Genomic DNA, 21,627 nt, shown 5'->3' with positions numbered 1-21,627 from the left:
AACTATAAACATTGCATTTTTCGTTCACTTCCATGGTATATGCAAGTTCTGCTCATAATAACACCATAGCAATATTGGGACTATTAGTTTGTATATATTATAATAACTAAACCGAAGATAAAGAGCGAAAATTTTGAACAAACTAACCCGACTCAATTTGCTCGCAAAATTTTAATTAATGGGGAAAGACTTAACAAGCTCGATTAAAATAGTTGGTCTCGAGTAATCCCAAAAAACCCGTAATCATAAATCACCCATTAAAGAGGGTTAGTTTTGTAATTTTCAAATTCCTATCAAAGAGATACAGTCTGCAATCTCTCTCTTGCTCCGCCGACTCTGCCCTCTTTTCTCACTCTGCTTTCTCACAATCTTACTCTGCCACTCCGCCCCCTCCCCTCTCACGATCTCTCACTTGGGCATTCGGCCTTCCGTCCTCTAACGATTTATCACTCTCTCTCTCTCTCTCTCTCTCTCTCTCTCTCTCTCTCTCTCTCTCTCTCTCTCAATTTAGAACAATATGAAGCAGCTCGCGCTCTCTCCGCGTTGAATCAATGACAGTCATCTAGAGGTGATTTTACTTTGTCTTTCTTGTTGGGTTACTAAACTATTAGCTTAATTTGGGTAATGAAGGTTCGTTTTGGCTTAATTTCGATTTTCAACTATAGTTGAATATTGGGTTTTAGGGATTTCTTGTTAGTGTGGGGATTTTTCTTCAAAATTTGAGAATTTTGTTAGTGTGGTGGTTTTAGGGATTTCTTATTAGTGCGGACTATTAGCTTGCTAATAGTTGCTCATTGATGCATCATAATAAAATTTTCATATTGCCTTTCAACTTCATGTAGAAGTACCTTGTCATCATTCAAATCCAATGAATCAGACCTTGGGTCAAACTAAACTTTTGAGGTCAAATTAATGCTTATTGTTGGTGTTTTTGTACTTTTTGTATGCATCTATATTGTATGTTGGTATACGATCGGAGGAATACAAGATATGGGCTCTCTTTGATATGTTTATTCTTGATATTCGATAAACGTTACAAAAGGGGCTCAATTTTAAGTACAAAATATGAATTACGTAAATATCTTGATGAAGAAAGACTTGAGAGAAACCATAAATATCGTAGTTGTGATGTATTAACAATTCTTGTTTCTATTGTCACCTCAGAATTAGTATTTAGTATTGGTGCTAGAGTGATCGATCAATATCGTAGTTGTTTATTGCCTGAAACCGTTCAAGCATTGTTATGTATTAGAGATTGGCTTTTTGGCAAAAGAGGTAAATCTTACATGGTATTTGTTTTCTTACCGCAGTTTCCATGTTTACTACATGTTGTTTTAATTAGATAGTTTTTAGTAATTCATTAACATCTCGATTGGTATTACTTATTAAATTAGATGTTACTATAGTTCGCATGTTTATAATTGGTTTTTTTTTTCCATTTTTTTATTATTATTTTTTTTTCCATTTTGTCAGCATTGACAATCTTGGGAGGTATACTACCAGTAAGGTTGTTTCCCGCAATTAGTAAGGTTTCTAATTTGGCACATTGTCCCCATTTTTGTGAAATTTCACCATAAAACTTATTGTGACTCGTATCTATGAAATCAAGATTTGGATAAACACCAAAGTCTTTTGATATATTGCCTGTGAATTGGTTCCCTTCAAGATGAACTCTAACTAAGCTCTTGCATGTTTTCAAGCTTTTGGGGATTGGACCTGTCAAATGGTTATTCATCATTGAAAGGTTTTGGAGTTGTCCACTACAGCAAATATTTTGGGGCATTGAACCGTTGAGCTGATTCTCATATAATTGTAAGACCACAAGAGATTTCAAATTCCCTAACTTTTTAGGAATAGTGCCAGAAAGATTATTATGATAGAGGTAGAGAGTGGAAAGGTTTGTGAGTTGACCTAGGGATGTTGGGATTGAACCACTGAGCTGATTCTCTGACAATGCTAGGTGCACAAGGGATTACAAATTCCCTATCTCTTTAGGAGTAGTGCTAAAAAGATTATTATGATTGAGGTAGAGAGTGGAAAGGTTTGTGAGCTGACCTAGGGATGTTGGGATTGAACCGCTGAGCTGATTCTCAAACAATGCTAGGTGCACAAGAGATTTCAAATTCCCTATCTCTTTAGGAGTAGTGCCAGAAAGATTATTACTATAGAGATAGAGAGTGGAAAGGTTTGTGAGCTGACCTAGGGATGTTGGGATTGAACCGATGAGCTGGTTATAAGACAATTTTAGATCCACAAGAGATTTCAAATTCCCTATCTCTTTAGGAATAGTGCCAGAAAGATTATTACTACTGAGATAAAGAGTGGAAAGGTTTGTGAGCTGACCTAGAGATGTTGGGATTGAACCGATGAGCTGGTTATTAGACAATTCTAGGTCCACAAGATATTTCAAATTCTCTATCTCTTTAGGAATAGTGCCAGAAAGATTATTACGGAAGAGATAGAGAGTGGAAAGGTTTGTAAGCTGACCTAGGGATGTTGGGATTGAACCGCTGAGCCAATTGTTAGAAAGATCAAGGGAGATGAGTTTGGAGAGGGAACTGATCTGAGCTGGAATGAGCTATTGTAATTAATTCAATTCAACCCGTACTGAAAGAGGGGGTGGGAGAGAAGAAAGATACAGGACTTGCAAAATGTTTTGTACGTACAAGATAAGTCAAAGTCTTTGTCGCAAATGCGTGTAATTGTATGGGGCCCACCCCTCTCCTTCTAATGGTTATTTCCTATAATATACAATGTACTTAGTCCCAACTGTGTGTAATTGTCAATCTTTCTTCTCAAATATCCCTATCTCAACCCTGCCCTCTTGTTCACATCTCATTTATTTCTATTTTTTTTCTTCTCATTCAAGTTATTCCGTTTGGTGTCATAAGTTCACTTATCAAATAAAACAAAATTTGGGAAATGATAGTGGACTTTATGTTTTATCTCTTTGGAGCAATCATCTAAAGATTATTAAGAATCAGTTGTAACACGTAATGTGTAGTGATATTTATCTTTTTATTTATTAATAAAAGGTATTGTGTTAAACTTTTACGAGCATTAATAATTTTCAAAACTTAATTATGGCTAGGTTAGGGTTGCTTAAAATTTTTAAAAGCAACTTTCTTTAAAATGTTGGGTCCTTAGTTGTGTTTGGTAAATAAAAAAAAGTTTTTTTATTATTTTCCCCCCCCAAATCGTAGGTCTAAAACAGCTAAAAACAGAAGCAACTCTACACATGCTTCTCAAAAAAGCATTTTTTTTTTTCCAAGGGACGCAAGTGAACAATACCAATTAATGAAACTTTCATATTGACAATCCTATCTCATCATTTTGTTTCTTCTAAAAGAACTTTTAGCACTATAATTTACCATTACACTTACCTGCTCTTTTCACAACTATTTATTCTCACAATACAGTATAAGCAGCTTTGAAAAAAAAAATAATACAACAACCCCAAACTAGCCTCAAATCTACCTCCATGATTGTGTCGTATAAAAAAATTTAGGTTTTAACTCAAAAATAATTTTTATCCTCCAATAGTTTTGGCTAAAAATTTTAGGTCGAGATTATTAAAGAATTATTTTAGCTTAATTTTTTTAAAAGTAAAATTTATGTAAATTATCTTGATTTAGTTTTGTGAACATTTTAACTTAAAAATATTTCAATTCTTATAAACCTGCCCCTTGAAACATGGAATTCATGGAACTATAATTACATTTTTATAAAGATAAGGATTAAAACTTTGAAACTTGAAATAGTTCTATTGTCACATCCCGATTTGGGCTCTACCACATCCTGGGCTTGACTCCGCCGTAGCACGATATTGTCCGCTTTGGGCCCCAACCATGCCCTCAAGGTTTTGTTTCTGGGAACTAACACGAGAATGTCCCAGTGGGTCACCCATCCTGGGAATGCTCTCGCCTGAACTCGCTTAACTTCAGACGTCCGATGGAATCCGAAGCTAGTGAACTCCCAAAAGGCCCCTGTGCTGTATGAAGGTGGGCATATGTATATAAGGCATAGAGGATCCGCTCCCCTGGGCGATGTGGGATCTAACAATCCACCCCCTGAGGGGCCCGATGTCCTCGTCAGCACACTTCCAGCCAGAGATTGACTCTGATACCAAATCGTCACATCCCGGGCTCGACTCCACCGTAGCACGGCATTGCCCTTTTTAGGCCCCCAACACGCCCTCACGGTTTTGTTTCTGAGAACTCACGCGAGAACTTCCCAGTGGGTCACCCATCATGGGCATGCTCTCGCTTGAACTCGCTTAACTTCGGAGTTCCGATGGCCTTGTATTATATGGAGGTGGGCATGTACATATAAGGCACATCATCCTATCTCCATTAGTCAATGTGGGATGTTATAATCCACCCCTTTAGAGGCCCGACGTCCTCGTAGGGACACTCGCACCACACAGCAGAGTGGCTCTGATACCATTCTATCACATCCTAAACTAGCTCTGCCGTAGCACGATATTGTCCGTTTTAGGCTTCGACCACGCCCTCATGGTTTTGTTTATGGGAACTCAGACGAGAAGTTCCCAGTGGGTCACCCATCTTAGGATTGCTCTCGCCCGAATTCGCTTAACTTCGGAGTTTCGATGGAACCCGAAGCTAGTGAGTTCCCAAAAGGCCTCATGCTAAATGAAGGTGGGCATTTTGTTTTTGTATATTACGTATTTACTTTATAGTTTCCATAAATGTTTTTAAATGGTTTTATGCATTTATGCCATGATTTTTTTTTTTTTTATGCTATAATCTGGTTGAGTTTTATATTGCATCATGGCATACCCATATGCATATTACCGGCATGTAATTAAAGTGAATGGTTTGAAATGTTAATTTGAATGCGGGACACGTAGGTAAGTCCAGGTAAGGTTATGTGATGAATTGAATGGTTGAATTATTATGGCATGCTTACATATAGTTTGCTCATCATTGCTGCACCAGTGTTAGTGCTTGCCCCGGGCCAAGGTTAATCTTCATGTGATTGTAACACTATAACGTATATTATTACACATAGCCCTGTCGTACATGTCACATTAGGTGACTCTGACTTGTGTGTTAGCCTAGATGGATAAGAATAGGTCCAGTCGTACAGGTCACATTAGGTGACTCCAACTAACATGTTAGTATAGATTATGGCGCATAATCATATCTATACTGTTGTTGAGAATATTTGTTGTGGCGTACCTTTGGACTTACATTTGGCATCATTTGATTTTCATACTTATACGTAGTATGATATTTTGGAAACCATACATGTTTTACAGCGAGGGGTTAGTATGTTCGAGAAAATAAATGGATTTTATAAACCTTTATTTTTGTACCCACTCACCCTTCTATTTTTCGCCCCTCTAGGTTTAGTAGTTGTGTTTATGTTTAAATGAGGACTCTGGAAAATCTCAGTTTATGGTTATCTTCAATGGTATAACCCTCATCCTATTTAATGTACAATTCCTATGCTCTGACGTCACGTGTGAAATGGGTTCAATCCCGCTCACCAGCGCACTCTTGTCTTTAGGCACTTTTACGTTTAAATTTATTTACATTTTCCACATTACTACACTTTATGGCTTCGTCACCTTCTAGGTGTCAGCCAGCACAGCTCGATTCGAAGTTCTAGTGGATATTTCAAGTCAAGATGTGTCATCTATATAGTATGCTTCAATCTTACAATAATTAATAATACAAACATAATTAAAACGCTAAATAAAGATTAATAAACGATAAGTAAAATACTACATAAGAATTACAACAATTACTAAAGATATTCCTTACAGCATTCCTTCTTATAATTTCCACTTGTTTGTCGCGGAATAATTTCTTCCTATTTGAAGTGTATTTGTTGGGGTCCTCCCTCATTACATCAAAATCGAATGTCATCTTGTAGGGGTCCTCCTTCTAATATGATCTTTTGTCATCTTGAAAATTTTGGAAGTCGGTAGAAAAAAAAATGGAAGAATTGTTTGAGGAAAGTGAATTTTGGGTGGATGTTTGAACAAATACATGTATTTATAGAGTTTTTGGGTGAATTTTGATTTAAATAATTTCTTTTAAATGTTTTAGCCGTTCAATTTAATTTTGGGCCGTTAGACCTTTTTTTTACAGTTAATTTAATATCAGAATTCAGCCGTTTGATTTAATTTAATTATAAATTTGATTTCAAAAAATTTAAATATGGACTTTTGGATCAACCAATTGCCCATCGTTTGTAATCGTTGGATCACTAAAAGACCAGTTATGCTAGTGGGTAGTTGTTTGGGACCAAGAGTTGATGACTTGTCGCATGAGATGCTTCTGATGTGTTGCTTAGCTACAGCTGGGCACTTTGTAGGCACTTTCACGCGTTGGAGCTCGGGCCACCACTATCCTTGGTTCATTTTTTTGGGAGGGGAGGTGAGAATTTGGCCCAAAGCAAGTTTTAACATTTTGAAACTCAAAATTTGAGTTTTAAACCAATCATTGTACATGGTCCTCGGAGTTCCACAAATGCAATTTGGCAACTTGGATGACTTTGGAGTCTTTTATATAAATGCAATTTGGCATTTTGGCCAAAGTCCAAGTCGATTTTAGAGTAGCAAGTGGCCCTCTACCACATTGGTGGAGAGGAATGTTGCCCTTGCACCACAGTGTGGGTTCGAATCCCGTCGACTCCCTAAAAAAAAAAAAAAGTCGACATTAGAGTCTTCTATCAATGTAGTTTGGCAATTTGGCAATCTGGCCAAAGTCCAAGTCAAGGGCCATAAATGCAAGTTGGCAATTTTTTTCCATTTTTTTCCTTCAAAGAATAAGAGCTTGATGATCTTAATTGATACTTCCAGTTTTACATTTAGTATTCTCCTTTATTTCATATGACTGTGACAAAATATTTTATTTTCCACAAGAAAATGACATCTTCATGACTCGGTGTCTCTCAGACCACGAAAAAGTTTTTCCAATTAATAATTTTTCCTCTGGAGTCTTCCATAAATTTACTCATTCCAAGTCAAAAGTCTTTAATTGTCGCCAGCTAGTACACTGCACCATTTTGTTTTATGGAGCCCACCCCACTCCTTCTGGATTTGAATCGCATTCGGATCCAAATTGTGGAAATTGTAGTGATCTTCACATCTTAGCTATTCATCATGCATCGTGTGGTCAGAAATCATTTGACTTTTTTTATTTAAAATTAAACAAAAATAGTACCTGACGAAAATTGACGGCACGCTGTACGATGAACGATTGGGATGTGGGGATCTCTAAGATCCCCCACAAAGTGAACCCGGAGAGGATCCTCTTCCACTCATTCTAACAGTTGTCCCAAATGTGTGTAATTGTCAATCCTTCTTCTTAAATATCACTATCTCAACCCCTCTTCTTCATTTCTCATTTATTTTTTTGTTCAAATTTATCAAATAATCTAAATAATCAGTTGTAAGTTGTAATAATGTTGGTGAACTATACGTTTTATCTCTCTGGGGCAATCATCTAAAGATTATTAAGAATCAGTTGTAAGTTGTAACACATACTGTGTAGTGATGTTTATCTCTTTATTTATAAATAAAAGGTATTATGTTCAACTTCTATGAGCATTAATATTTTTGAAAACTTAATTATGGCCAGTTTCGGGTTGCTTAATTTAAAAAAAAAAATAGCTTCTTGAAAAAGTTGAGTCCTTAATTGTGTTTGGTAAATAAAAAAATGTTTGTTCTTGTAATAAAATCCTTAGTATTGATATATCGTTGTATCAAAATAAGAGAATAACGTTATCAAGCAAAGTCACCACTGTGCAGATTTTATTGTGAAGGTGCTGAAATTAAGTTACCTAAATTAGAAGAAGTTCTTCTATCCGAAATTGGACTAGAGCCAAAAAGAGAAAGGCTATGACCATAGAGTTGGGTATGTGTGGATCTGGGAATCAAGGGCACCAGGTATGTGTGAATTTTTATGTCTTGATAATATAATTTCTCCTAAATTAGAGCTGTTGAGGATCACATTCACAAGCTTCAAGGAATACTCTAAAATCGTCTAACAAACTATGATCAATCATAAACCAACACGTGTAAGAGAAGCATATGTTATAACTTAGAGTCCCACTACCCGCACGCTGCTGCGGGATTGAAAAGTAAATGAAACATTATTTTTGAAAGATATAAAAGTTAAACAACAACAACGAACCCACATGCCAATCCTACCAGAAGAAGCCTATTATAATTCTAAGTGAGACATAGGTGAGTAATTCTAAGTGAAAGGCCAACACAGATAAATTATACATTCTGACTTTCTCGATTACATAATGCACTCCTCACAATGAAGTCTTCCACTGGACCAATACTTTCATTGGGCTCAGATAATTGTAATCCAACCTAATTCCATAAACCCAACAGTGGCAGTCCTGTAAATGAAACGAAAAAACCAATGGCACATATGTAATTAGCTCGAAATTGAGGGCGCATTCCAAATGCAATATGCATACTGCAATTTCTTTTCCAGACTTCAGTAATAGGCAAGAATATTCTCATCACACACCATTTCAATTATTAGTACCCCACCCTCCCTTTCCTTCTGCATTGATTTTCCACGTGGCAAAATTTGGATACGTTCAATATTGAAATATTTGAATGTGGAGTGTTGCCAAAATTAGATTAAACGAAATCAACCAAATTAAATCTAAATTTTAATGCTCGCAAGTGTACGAATCATTAAGTAGTATAGTAGGCAAGTACAATCGTTCCAACTAAGATTGAAATAATTCTAATTATCTAACTTAATTTGCATTGCACTTGGATTGGAATAGAAAAATCGATGATTATAAGAATTTTGAAATTGTAATTGTAAATAAAATGAAATGAACTTAGCTAAGTGATGACAACGACAAAGTAAACAAATTATAATTCAATTGTAAAAAACACTAGAGCATCTGATTCACCATAACCAATCCAACTCAATTCCAATTATTAATGAGTAATCATCCAAATTGATGGTCTAGTTCCTCTAATTCATATAGTATCCACGGCATCTAGATTACTATGTATGCTCATTTGTGCTAACAATCTATAGCATCTAGATTACTAAACACACACGAGTTCCTTAACAACTTGGGAACTACTTAAGAGACCGCATGAAACCTAGTGCATGGCATCTACATCAAGGAATTCATGGTACCATTTGCAAGATGGTAAAGCCGAATTAATAACATGGCATCTGTGTTAACTCGCATCAAATACAATCAACTCAAACCAAAGTGGTGGCCAATCACCAAGATTAAAATCAAGCTCATAAGCATACAGAATGATACTCAACTTGAATGAAAATTCATAAATAATTAAACTGAGAAATTAAGAATTCATAGTCAAGGGCCATAAATGCAATTTGGCAATTTATTTCAATTTTTTTCTTCAAAGAATAAGAGCTTGATGATCTTAATTGAAACTTCCAGTTTTATTTTTATTATTCTCCTTTATTTCATATGACTATGACAAAATATTTTGTTTTCCACAAGAAAATGACATCTTCATGACTCAGTGTCTCTTGATGGAGTCTTCCATAAATTTACTCATTCTAAGTTAAAAGTCTTTAATTGTCGCCAGTTAGTACAATGCACCACTTTGTTTTATGGAGTCCACCCCACTCCTTTTGGATTTGAATCCCAGTTGGATCCAAATTGTGAGAATTCTAGTGATCTTCACATCTTAGCTATTCATCATGCATCGTGCGGTTAGAAATCATTTGACTTTTTTTTTATTTAAAATTAAACACAAATAGTACATGAAGAAAATTGACAGCACGATGTGCGATGAACGGCTAGGATGTGGAGATCTCTAAGATCCCCCACAAAGTGAACCCGGAGAGGATCCTCTTCCACTCATTCGAACGGTTGTCCCAAATGTGTGGAATTGTCAATCTTTCTTCTTCTCAAATATCACTATCTCAAGCCCTCTTCTTCATTTCTCATTTATTTTTAGGTTCAAATTTATCAAATAATCTAAAGAATCAGTTGTAAGTTGTGTAGTGATGTTTATGTCTTTATTTATAAATAAAAGGTATTATAAAAAATAAAAAAATAAAATAAAATAAAATAAAATAAAATAAATGTCTGTTCTTGGAATAAAAACCCTAGTATAGATATATCATTGTATCAAAATAAGAGAATAACACTTGACCCAGTCAACTTCAGCTCTCCGCCATATCTGCGGGGGATTAATGGATTTTTCCGTACCAGATTTATGCCACTTCTGGTACTCCTGCAACCAACCCTCTGTTCTGACCACCAGCTCCTGCGGCACCCGAGCCCCATTCCAGACAGCGTCGTTCCTATTCTTCCATAGCATCCATATGATCATCAGCCAGCGTCGGTTCTTTAATTATCATCACATCAAATGCCTAGAAAAGTTTTGCCCAACTCAATCAGCACGAGTCAACAAATTTGAAGAATCTGTATAATTATATGAACATAATCAGTTTCCAGAAAATTAAAATTACATAATTAACCAAAACCATACTTAGGAATCTAAGCAAAGAAATCAGAAGAAATATGAGAAAAAAGGAATGGGGAACTTACAAGATCTTTGAAAATGATAAAAGCGATGATGAAGACAACGAAAGAGGGTTTCGATCTCGGCGAATCGAACGAACCGAAAGACCGACTTGACACCCTGACTCAATGCGGATGCATTTGAAACTCGCTTCGCCACGGCTGCGCGGTTGGGTTGGCCTATGGAGTCGGGATTTAATATCATCGGCATTAGATCGGCGATCATCCGATGGGCGACGGTGGTCAGGTGGTGGTGGAGGCAGGCAGGTCTGTGTGGACCGTTGGATCTGGGTGTGGGTGGACCGTGCAGCCTTAGCCTGTAGTGTGGTCGCGAAGAACTTATGAAGACGAAGAGAAAGGCTTGGAACTTGGAAGCGTCGATGGTGAAGATTCGAAGACGCAGGACGGCGGGCACTGTTGCATTTTTTTTTTTTTTTTAATTTTTAATATACTTGTATGTCTAAAAATAAAATTTGGTGCCCTCAGCAATTTTGGATCCTGGACAGTAGCCTTGTTAGCATTGGGCCAAGGCCGGGCCTGATACATGCAAAATAACTTACTTATAAAATAAAAAATATTATTTGATTCAAAATAAATTTATCTATATTTTATATAATAATATAGGTAAATTTTTGCACATATATATTAGTTGTAAAATGTGCCCAATATATATAATAATGCATGAACATAATTCACCTACAATTAAAGGAAATTTGATTAAAAAATAATATATCTACTACATTTTGTTTATGGTTTTCAATTTCTTTTTTAATATTATAAACATAATGTACCTACAATATAGTTTACCTATTGTTTAATCTTATAAGAAAATAATGTATCTACTTTTTTATTTTTATTTTTATTTTTGTCGAATATCTATTGTTTTATTTTAATGGAGATAATTTGTCTTGGTTTAATTTTTACGAAATAATTTAGGCACTATTTAACTTTACCAACATAATGGAACCACTATTATTTGATTCAAAATTAATTTACTTATGTTTGACATATAAATATAGATAAATTATTTTTAACAAGCACATATGATAACAAATAAAAAAATGCGTAATGTATGTAATAATCTAGGTAAAATAATTCCCTACAACATAAAAGAATATTAATTGGTTCTTTGTTGTTTTTATCAAAAAATATTATTATTTGATGCAAAATAACTGATTGTACAAAGGATTTTTTTTTTCCATATGAAAAATTTGCCCATAATTATTTATGAACATGGCTAAATTAATATATATATATATATATATATATATATGTTCCTAATATTTATCATACAAGAAAGGTAAAATTTCCATATGGGGTTAATTGCTAATCATAATTAGGGTGAGTAATAATATTTATTGACATAATCAGGGTTTTGTGACATAAGTTGTAAATATGTAATAATAATTGGTTACATATTTGTCTACATGGTACTCTATTTGAAATTTGAGTTTTATTTGGATGTTTAATATTTGGTGGGCTTTTTATTGAAAAGTAGGAGTTTCAAGGGTCTTTTTCTAAAGAACCCTATAATTTACCCTATATAATATAATATGTTGAAAAAGTTATACTCTAGCAACTTTACCTTGCAGCAGTCCCCAGTTGTGTGATGCCCAACATCCTCCTCGAGGGATTTCTTGTATAGAGAGTGATAAGCCTGCCTTGCCACAAGGAGTTCATGTGAAGACCTATCGCAGGCTATTTAGGCCAGAACCCGATTGCTTTTGGTCTGCTTCTCGGTTGCTTTTGTCTATGACTTTACGTTTGTCCGTATACATAAATAGAAATAGTAATATAAGTGTACCCATTGCATTCTCAGCCAGTCATTATCCCTGTGCATGAAAACCAATTCTTTGTTTTATTAACTTCTATTTCTTCCTCACAAGCGTAAACACAGTTTTAACTGAAAAAACATTAAGTGTTCTGCATAAAGTGACTAGAGCCCAAGCAAACTAGTGCATAAAAATAAATTGCAATACAGAAACATCTACGAAGAATCTTTCTTCTGAAAGGAAGACTCGAAATTTATTTATCGAAAACAAGCACTCTCTGCTTCTCAGGCCGTCAAAGGATCTAAAGCAAGCAATTCACCACAAGTTATCATACGTATTGGCTTCGACAAATGCAACTTCTGAGTTGAGATGAGTTGAGTAACTTGTCTCATTGTAGGGCGAGAATGCGGACTGGGATTCAAACATGAAAACGCAATCTTCATAAGAGAAAGTACTTCCCCTGCTTCTTGATGCGTTGGAGGCAAAATGCGTTGGTCCAGAACATCCACAACTGACATTTGTTGGGATGGTAATGTTGATGCTGATGACGACGTGGACGAAGAAGACACTGATAAGAATGATGAGAAAAAATCACCAGGATGCCTTCCCATGATTGTTTCCATAGCAACCACTCCAAAACTATAAACATCGCATTTTTCGTTCACTTCCATGGTATATGCAAGTTCTGCTTATAATAAGACCATAGCAATATTGGGACTATTAGTTTGCATATATTATAATAACTAAACTGAAGATAAAGAGCGAAAATTTTGAACAAACTAACCCGACTCAATTTGCTCGCAAAATTTTAATTAATGGGGAAAGACTTAACAAGCTCGATTAAAATAGTTGGTCTCGAGTAATCCCAAAAAACCCGTAATCATAAATCACCCATTAAAGAGGGTTAGTTTTGTAATTTTTGAAATCCTATCTAAGAGATACAGTCTGCAATCTCTCTCTTGCTCCACCAACTCTGCCCTCTTCTCTCACTCTGCTTCCTCACAATCTTACTCTGCCACTGCGCCCCCTCCCCTCTCACGATCTCTCACTTCGGCATTCGGCCCTCCGTCCTCGAACGATTTCTCACTCTCTCTCTCTCTCAATTTAGAACAATATGAAGCAGCTCGCGCTCTCTCTGCGTTGAATCAATGACAGTCATCTAGAGGTGATTTTACTTTGTCTTTCTTGTTGGGTTACTGGACTATTAGCTTAATTTGGGTAATGAAGGTTTCGTTTTGGCTTAATTTCGATTTTCAACTATAGTTGAATATTGGGTTTTTGAGATTTTTTGTTAGTGTGGGGATTTTTCTTCAAAATTTGAGAATTTTTATTAGTGTGGTGGTTTTAGGGATTTCTTATTAGTGCGGACTATTAGCTTGCTAAAAGTTGCTCATAGATGCATCATAATAAAATTTTCATATTGCCTTTCAACTTCATGTAGAAGTATCTTGTCATCATTCAAATCCAATGAATCAGACCTTGGGTCAAACTAAACTTTTGAGGTAAAATTAATGCTTATTGTTGGTATATGATCAGAGGAATACAAGACATGGGCTCTCTTCGATATGTTTATTCTTGATATTCGATAAACGTTACAAACGGGGCTCAATTTTAAGTACAAAATATGAATTACGTAAATATCTTGATGAAGAAAGACTTGAGAGAAACCATAACTATCGTAGTTGTGATGTATTAACAATTCTTGTTTCTACTGTCACCTCAAAATCAGTATTTAGTATTGGTGCTAGAGTGCTCGATCAATATCGTAGTTGTTTATTGCCTGAAACCGTTCAAGCATTGTTATGTATTAGAGATTGGCTTTTTGGCAAAAGAGGTAAATCTTACATGGTATTTGTTTTCTTATTGCAGTTTCCATGTTTACTACAAGTTGTTTTAATTAGATAGTTTTTAGTAATTCATTAACATCTCGATTGGTATTACTTATTAAATTAGATGTTACTATAGTTCGCATGTTTATAATTGGTTTTCTTTTTTTCCATTTTTTTATTACTATTATTTTTTACTTTTTTTTTTATTTTATGTTTTAGCTATAAGGAAAGAGGGTGCTGACTTATAAGAGCATAAAATAAACCCAACTATGGCTTATACGTTAGATGAATGTTCTTTCAAAATCAAAGCATGTAACATGGTCTGTTTAATCCATCCTAACGAAAAGAAATAAATTTTGCCAAAAAATTAATCATAATCAACACTCAATTAATAAGCTTAAAAGGAAAAAAAAACATATTACCTGGTGCGACATACCCATATGTGCCTGCAACGGCAGTCCAAGTTGTTGAGCCTGGATTCAAAAACTTAGCAGTGCCAAAGTCTGAAACAGAGGCCTCATATTTAGAATCCAACAAAATATTCTTAGTTGATATGTCCCGGTGCACAATTGGTGGCAAGCAATCGTGGTGCATGTATGCCAAGGCATGAGCTACACCGTCAACAATATTAACCCTTTTTCTCCACCCAACTTCTTTAGCTTCTTCATCTTTGCTCAAAATTGTGGCCAAGCTACCTCTTTCAACAAACTCGTACACCAAGAGCGAGTGTCGATGGTGTGAACAGAAACCATAAAGCTTCACAATATTCCGGTGTCTTATCTCTGTTAGTGCCCTTATTTCATTCAAGAATGCCGTCTCCAAATTCTTCTCACCATCCCACAATTGATGTATTTTTTTCACAGCCACTACGTTGTCACTTGACAAATTTGCTTTGTAGACACTTCCTTGTGCTCCACTCGCGATGCGATATGTGGAATCAAAATTTTTTGTCGCCCTTATGATTTCCTCATACATTGACTTTCCATCAAAATTTAAAACTGAAAACGATATTCCTTCATCCAAGTTTTTTTCTTCTTTTTCTAGACTTTTCTTCTTTCTTTGCACTACGAATTTAATTGTAAAGAAAGCAAAAATAAGTAAAATTGCTGCTACAAGAGAGAATGTGATTCCAAATACCCATTTGCGTTCCTTTCTTGGGCCAATTGTGCAAGATTGCAAAACTTCAACGTTGCCGCACAGTCCTTTGTTTCCTTGTAAAGCTTCTGGCGAAGCTTGTCGAAAGGCTCTGTTGTTGGGAAGGGGACCTTCCAATTCATTGTAAGATATATCCACATATGACAAGCCATGCATGCCTTCAAAACTTGATGGTATGAAACCCGAAAGATTGTTGTGAGAAAGATTGAGCGTCTGTAGACTCTCCATATTGCTAATTTCAGCGGGTATACTACCTTCAAGTGAGTTGTGACTTAAATCAAGGTCGTTCAACTGAACTAACTTTTCGAACTTCAATGGAATTCCTTGGGAAAATTGATTGTTGCTCAAATTCAGATGGTACACTTTGAGAAAGTTGCCGAATGTGCTCGCAATTGACCCATTGAATTTGTTTGAGGACAAGTCGAGATATTCAAGATCAACGAGTGATCCAAATTCCGAAGGTATACAGCCTGAAAGTTGATTTTCATTCAGCATCAACTTCTGCAAAGAAGTCATTCTCCCGAACTCCTTCGGAATGGCCCCAACTAAGTGATTTAAAGAGAGGTCGAGTTTATGGATTTTGTCAGCATTGACAATCTCGGGAGGTATGCTGCCAGTGAGGTTGTTTCCTGCAATTAGTAAGGTTTCTAATTTTGCGCACTGTCCCCATTTTTGTGAAATTTCACCATAAAACTTATTGTGACTCATACCTATGAAATTAAGATTTGGATAAACACCAAAGTCTTTTGATATATTGCCTGTGAATTGGTTCCCTTCAAGACGAACTCTAACTAAGCTCTTGCATGTTTTCAAGCTTTTGGGGATTGGACCTGTCAAATGGTTATTTATCACTGAAAGGTTTTGGAGTTGTCCACTACAGCAAATATTTTGGGGCATTGAACCGCTGAGCTGATTCTCATACAATTGTAAGGACATAAGAGATTTCAAATTCCCTATCTCTTTAGGAATAGTGCCAGAAAGATTATTACTACCGAGATAGAGAGTGGAAAGGTTTGTGAGCTGACCTAGGGATGTTGGGATTGAACCATTGAGCTGATTCTCAGACAATCCTAGGTCCACAAGAGATTTCAAATTCCCTATCTCTTTAAGAATAGTGCCAGAAAGATTATTATTATTGAGATAGAGAGTGGAAAGGTTTGTGAGCTGACCTAGAGATGTTGGGATTGAACCGATGAGCTGGTTATAAGACAATTCTAGGTCCACAAGAGATTTCAAATTCCCTATCTCTTTAGGAATAGTGCCAGAAAGATTATTACGATGGAGATAGAGAGTGGAAAGGTTTGTGAGCTGACCTAGAGACGTTGGGATTGAACCGATGAGCTGGTTAAAAGACAATTCTAGGTCCACAAGAGATTTCAAATTCCCTATCTCTTTAGGAATAGTGCCAGAAAGATTATTCATACCGAGAGAGAGAGTGGAAAGGTTTGTGAGCTGACCTAAAGACGTTGGGATTGAACCGATGAGCTGGTTATAAGACAATCCTAGGTCCACAAGAGATTTCAAATTCCCTATCTCTTTAGGAATAGTGCCAGAAAGATTATTATGATGGAGCATGAGAGTGGAAAGGTTTGTAAGCTGACCTAGGGATGTTGGGATTGAACCGTTGAGCTGATTCTTAGCCAATTCTAGGCCCACAATAGATTTCAAATTCCCTATCTCTTTAGGAATGGTGCCAGAAAGATTATTACTATCTAGATAGAGAGTGGAAAGGTTTGTGAGCTGACCTAGGGATGTTGGGATTGAACCATTGAGCTGATTCTCAGACAATCCTAGGTCCACAAGAGATTTCAAATTCCCTATCTCTTTAAGAATAGTGCTAGAAAGATTATTATTATTGAGATAGAGAGTGGAAAGGTTTGTGAGCTGACCTAGAGATGTTGGGATTGAACCGATGAGCTGGTTATAAGACAATTCTAAGTCCACAAGAGATTTCAAATTCCCTATCTCTTTAGGAATAGTGCCAGAAAGATTATTACGATGGAGATAGAGAGTGGAAAGGTTTGTGAGCTGACCTAGAGACGTTGGGATTGAACCGATGAGCTGGTTATAAGACAATTCTAGGTCCACAAGAGATTTCAAATTCCCTATCTCTTTAGGAATAGTGCCAGAAAGATTATTCATACCGAGATAGAGAGTGGAAAGGTTTGTGAGCTGACCTAGAGACGTTGGGATTGAACCGATGAGCTGGTTATAAGACAATCCTAGGTCCACAAGAGATTTCAAATTCCCTATCTCTTTAGGAATAGTGCCAGAAAGATTATTACTACCGAGATTGAGAGTGGAAAGGTTTGTGAGCTGACCTAAGGATGTTGGGATTGAACCACTGAGCCAATTGTTAGAAAGATCAAGGGAGATGAGTTTGGAGAGGGAACTGATTTTAGCTGGAATGACATCAAAGAGATTATTGTAGCTAAGATTGAGGTATTGAAGATTGGGGAAAGATAAGAAGGAAAACTCATGTAGCGTACCTTGTATCCCAAAATTGGTAAGGTTTATCACACTGACACTCCCAACAACATTGCATGAAATACCAATCCAGAAGCATGGGGCTGCTTTTGCATGAGCAGGTAGGTAAGCCCACGATGTCAGATTTTGCAGGCGGGTATGGTTTTGAAAGGTGGCTTTCCATTTGAGAAGCGCTTCTGCTTCCATGGTAGAAGTAGCAGAAACAAAAGCAAAGCAACTTGGCGGTGAAAGAAGTTGTACGAATAAGACAAGGCAATAAGCCAAAAGGCAGAGTTTATGAAAATCTAAAGATGTCATGGCCGCTAGCGTTTAATTTTGTGTACATATTAGACTCTACTCCTAGGGCTTATTTATAATGGCATCCATGAGCTATTGTAATTAATTCAATTCAACCCGTACCGAAAGAGGGGGTGGGAGAGAAAAAAGATACAGGACTTGGAAAATGTTTTGTACGCACAAGATAAGTCAAAGTCTTTGTCCCAAATGCGTGTAATTGTATGGGGCCTACCCCTCTCCTTCTAACGGTTCTTTCCTATAATATACAATGTACTTAGTCCCAAATGTGTGTAATTGTCAATCTTTCTTCTCAAATATCCCTATCTCAGCCCTGCCCTCTTGTTCACATCTCATTTATTTCTATTTTTTCTTCTTCTCATTAAAGTTATTCTGTTTCGTGTCATAAGTTCACTTATCAAATAAAACAAAATTTGGGAAATGCTAGTGGACTTTATGTTTTATCTCTTTGGAGCAACATCTAAAGATTATTAAGAATCAGTTGTAACACGTAATGTGTAGTGATATTTATCTTTTTATTTATCAATAAAAGGTATTGTGTTCAACTTTTACGAGCAATAATAATTTTGAAAACTTAATTATGGCTAGGTTAGGGTTGCTTAAAATTTTTAAAAGCAACTTTCTTTAAAATGTTGGGGCCTTAATTTTGTTTGGTAAATAAAAAAAAGTTTTTTTATTATTTTTTTCCCCCCAAATCATAGGTCTAAAACAGCTAAAGAGAGAAGCAAATCTACACATGCTTCTCAAAAAAGCATTTTTTCTTCCAAGGGACGCAAGTAATTAATGAAACTTTCATATTGACAATCCTATCCCATCATTTTTTTTCTTCTAAAAGCACTTTTAGCACTATAATTTACCATTACACTTACCTACTCTTTTCACAATTATTTATTCTCACAACACAATATAAGCAGTTTTGAAAAAAAAAAATAATAATACAACAATAGTTTTGGCTAAAAATTTAGGTTTTAACTCAAAAATAATTTTTATCCTCCAATAGTTTTGGCTAAAAATTTTAGGTCGAGATTATTAAAGAATGATTTTGGCTTAATTTTTTGTCGGTTACTTTTTTTAAAAGTAAAATTTATGTAAATTATCTTGATTAAGTTTTGTGAACATTTTAACTTAAAAATATTTAAATTCCTATAAACCTGCCCCTTGAAACATGGAAGTCATGGAACAATAATTACATTTTTATAAAGATAAGGATTAAAACTTTGAAACTTCAAATAGTTCTATTGTCACATCCCGATCCCGGCTCCACCACATCCTGGGCTCGACTCCGCCGTAGCACGATATTGTCGGCTTAGGGCCCCAACCATACCCTCACGGTTTTGTTTCTGGGAACTCACGCGAGAATTTCCTAGTGGGTCACTCATCCTGGGAATGCTCTCGCCTGAACTCGCTTAACTTCGGAGGTCCGATGGAATCCGAAGCTAGTGAACTCCCAAAAGGCCTCGTGCTGTATGAAGGTGGGCATGTATATATAAGGCATAAAGGATCCGCTTCCCTGGGCGATGTGGGATCTAACAATCCACCCCTTAGGGGCCCGACGTCCTCGTCGGCACACTTTCAGCCAGAGATTGGCTTTGATACCAAATTGTCTCATCCCGGGCTCGACTCCACCGTAGCACGACATTATCCTCTTTGGGCCCCAACCACAACCTCACGGTTTAGTTTTTGAGAACTCACGCGAGAACTTCCCAATGGGTCACCCATCACGGGCATGCTCTCGCCCGAATTCGCTTAACTTCGAAGTTCTAATGGCCTTGTGTTATATGGAGGTGGGCATGTACATATAAGGCACATCACCCTATCTCCATTGGTCAATGTGGGATGTTACAATCCACCCCCCTTAGAGGCCCGACGTCCTCATAGGCACACTTGCACCACACAGCAGAGTGGCTCTGATACCATTCTGTCACATCCTAGACTGGCTTTGCCGTAGCACGATATTGTCCGTTTTGGGCCTCGACCACGCCTTCATGGTTTTGTTTATGGGAACTCAGACGAGAAGTTCCCAGTTGGTCACCCATCCTAGGATTGCTCTCGCCCGAATTCGCTTAACTTCAGAGTTCCGATGAAACCCGAAGCCAGTGAGTTCCCAAAAGGCCTCGTGCTAAATGAAGGTGGGCATTTTGTTTTTGTATATTACATATATACTTTATAGTTTCCATGAATGTTTTTAAATGGTTTTATGCATTTATGCCATGAATTTTTTTTTTTTTTATATGCTATAATGTTGTTGAGTTTTATATTGCATCATGGCATACCCATAAGCATATTACCTGCATGTAATTGAAGTGAATGGTTTGAAATGTTAATATGAACGCGAGACATGCAGGTAAGTCCAGCTAAGGTTATATGATGAATTGAATGGTTGAATTATTATGGCATGCTTACATATAGTTCGCCCATCATTCCTGCACCTGTGTTAGTGCTTGCCCCGGGCCAAGGCTAGTGTTCTCATGATCGTAGCACTAAAGCGTGTATTATTACACCTAGCCCTATCTTACATGTCACATTAGGTGACTCTGACACATGTGTTAGCCTAGATGGATAAGCGATAGGTGCAGTCGGACAAGTCACATTAGGTGACTCCGACTAATATGTTAGTATAGATTACCGCACGTAATCGTATCTATACTATTGTTGAGAATATTTGTTGTGGCGTACCTTTGGACTTACATTTGGCATCATTTGATTTTCATACTTATACGTAGTATGATATTTTCGAAACAATAAATGTTTTATAGCGAAGGGTTAGTATGTTCGGGAAAACAAACGGATTTTATAATCCTTTATTTTTGTGCCCACTCACCCTTCTGTTTTTCGCCCCTTTAGTTTAGTAGTTGTGTTTACGTTTAAACGAAGACTCTGGCAAATCTCAGTTAATGGTTATCTTCAATGGTATAACCCTCACCCTATTTAATCTACAGTTCTTATGCTCTGACGTCACGTATGAAATGGGTTCAATCCTGCTCACTAGCAAACTCTTGTCTTTAGGCACTTTTAGGTTTAAATTTATTTACATTTTCCACATCACTACACTTTATGGCTTCGTCACCTTCCAGATGTCGGCCAACACAGTTCGATTCGAAGTCCTAGTGGACATTTCAATTCGGGATGTGTCATCTATATAGTATGCTTCAATCTTACAATAATTAATAATACAAACATAGTTAAAACGCTAAAAAGATAAGTAAAATATTACATAAGAATTACAACAATTACTAATACTAATAATATTCATCAACATTTGGTTGACTTGGTCCTTGAATTTGTGGTGGATTTCGTGGTGGACTTGGGTAATAGACATTATATTGGTCATCATCCTCAAAGATATTCCTTACGGCATTCCTTCTTATAATTTCCACTTGCTTGTCACGGAATAATTTCTTCCTATTTGAAGTGTATTTGTTGGGGTCCTCCCTCATTACATCAAAATCGAATGTCATCTTGTAAGGGTCCTCATTCTAATATGATCTTTTGCCATCTTGAAAATTTTGGAAGTTGGTAGAAAAAAATGGAAGAATTGTTTGAGGAAAGTGAATTTTGGGTGGATG

The 21,627-nt window shown here is 36.4% G+C and overlaps 2 protein-coding genes across 3 annotated transcripts; both read right to left on the bottom strand.

The window, feature by feature from the left end:
- Window positions 1-1,972: 1,972 nt before the first annotated feature.
- Window positions 1,973-10,333, bottom strand: LOC125479926 (probable leucine-rich repeat receptor-like protein kinase At1g35710). The gene is made up of 2 exons (XM_048590090.1): window positions 10,147-10,333; window positions 1,973-2,568 (listed from the first exon to the last, which is right to left on the bottom strand). The coding sequence occupies exons 1-2, from the start codon at window positions 10,331-10,333 to the stop codon at window positions 1,973-1,975; spliced, it is 783 nt and encodes a 260-aa protein (XP_048446047.1).
- Window positions 9,709-18,290, bottom strand: LOC125479921 (probable leucine-rich repeat receptor-like protein kinase At1g35710). Of its 2 annotated transcripts, XM_048590084.1 has the most exons (4): window positions 17,770-18,290; window positions 14,548-17,682; window positions 12,110-12,981; window positions 9,709-10,425 (listed from the first exon to the last, which is right to left on the bottom strand). In XM_048590084.1, the coding sequence occupies exons 1-3, from the start codon at window positions 18,062-18,064 to the stop codon at window positions 12,581-12,583; spliced, it is 3,831 nt and encodes a 1,276-aa protein (XP_048446041.1). In that variant the 5' UTR covers window positions 18,065-18,290; the 3' UTR covers window positions 9,709-10,425; window positions 12,110-12,580. The 2 variants fall into 2 exon arrangements, with proteins under 2 accessions (XP_048446041.1, XP_048446040.1); XM_048590083.1 differs by having other exon boundaries at window positions 14,548-18,283.
- Between the last annotated feature and the right edge of the window lie 3,337 nt (window positions 18,291-21,627).

Source organism: the organism of the source record quoted next, unplaced genomic scaffold (genome assembly GCF_019419815.1).
Source record: "Pyrus x bretschneideri cultivar Hongxiangsu unplaced genomic scaffold, Pyrus_bretschneideri_v1 Contig30, whole genome shotgun sequence".
Classification (NCBI taxonomy): Eukaryota; Viridiplantae; Streptophyta; class Magnoliopsida; order Rosales; family Rosaceae; genus Pyrus; species Pyrus x bretschneideri.
Note: the sequence above shows the minus strand (reverse complement) of the source record. Positions and strands in the feature narration are given on the sequence as shown.

Bases quoted from the DNA above. Each gene is read 5' to 3' on its own strand.
- LOC125479926 (XM_048590090.1), bottom strand. From the start codon at position 10,333: ATGATCATATGGATGCTATGGAAGAATAGGAACGACGCTGTCTGGAAT. The intron at 2,569-10,146 runs GTTATTCTCTTA...AGCTCATTCCAG, and splicing joins TGAAGTTGACTGGGTCAAGT to CTCAGATCAGTTCCCTCTCC.
- LOC125479921 (XM_048590083.1), bottom strand. From the start codon at position 18,064: ATGACATCTTTAGATTTTCATAAACTCTGCCTTTTGGCTTATTGCCTT. The intron at 12,982-14,547 runs GTAATATGTTTT...TATTATAAGCAG, and splicing joins ATATGGGTATGTCGCACCAG to AACTTGCATATACCATGGAA.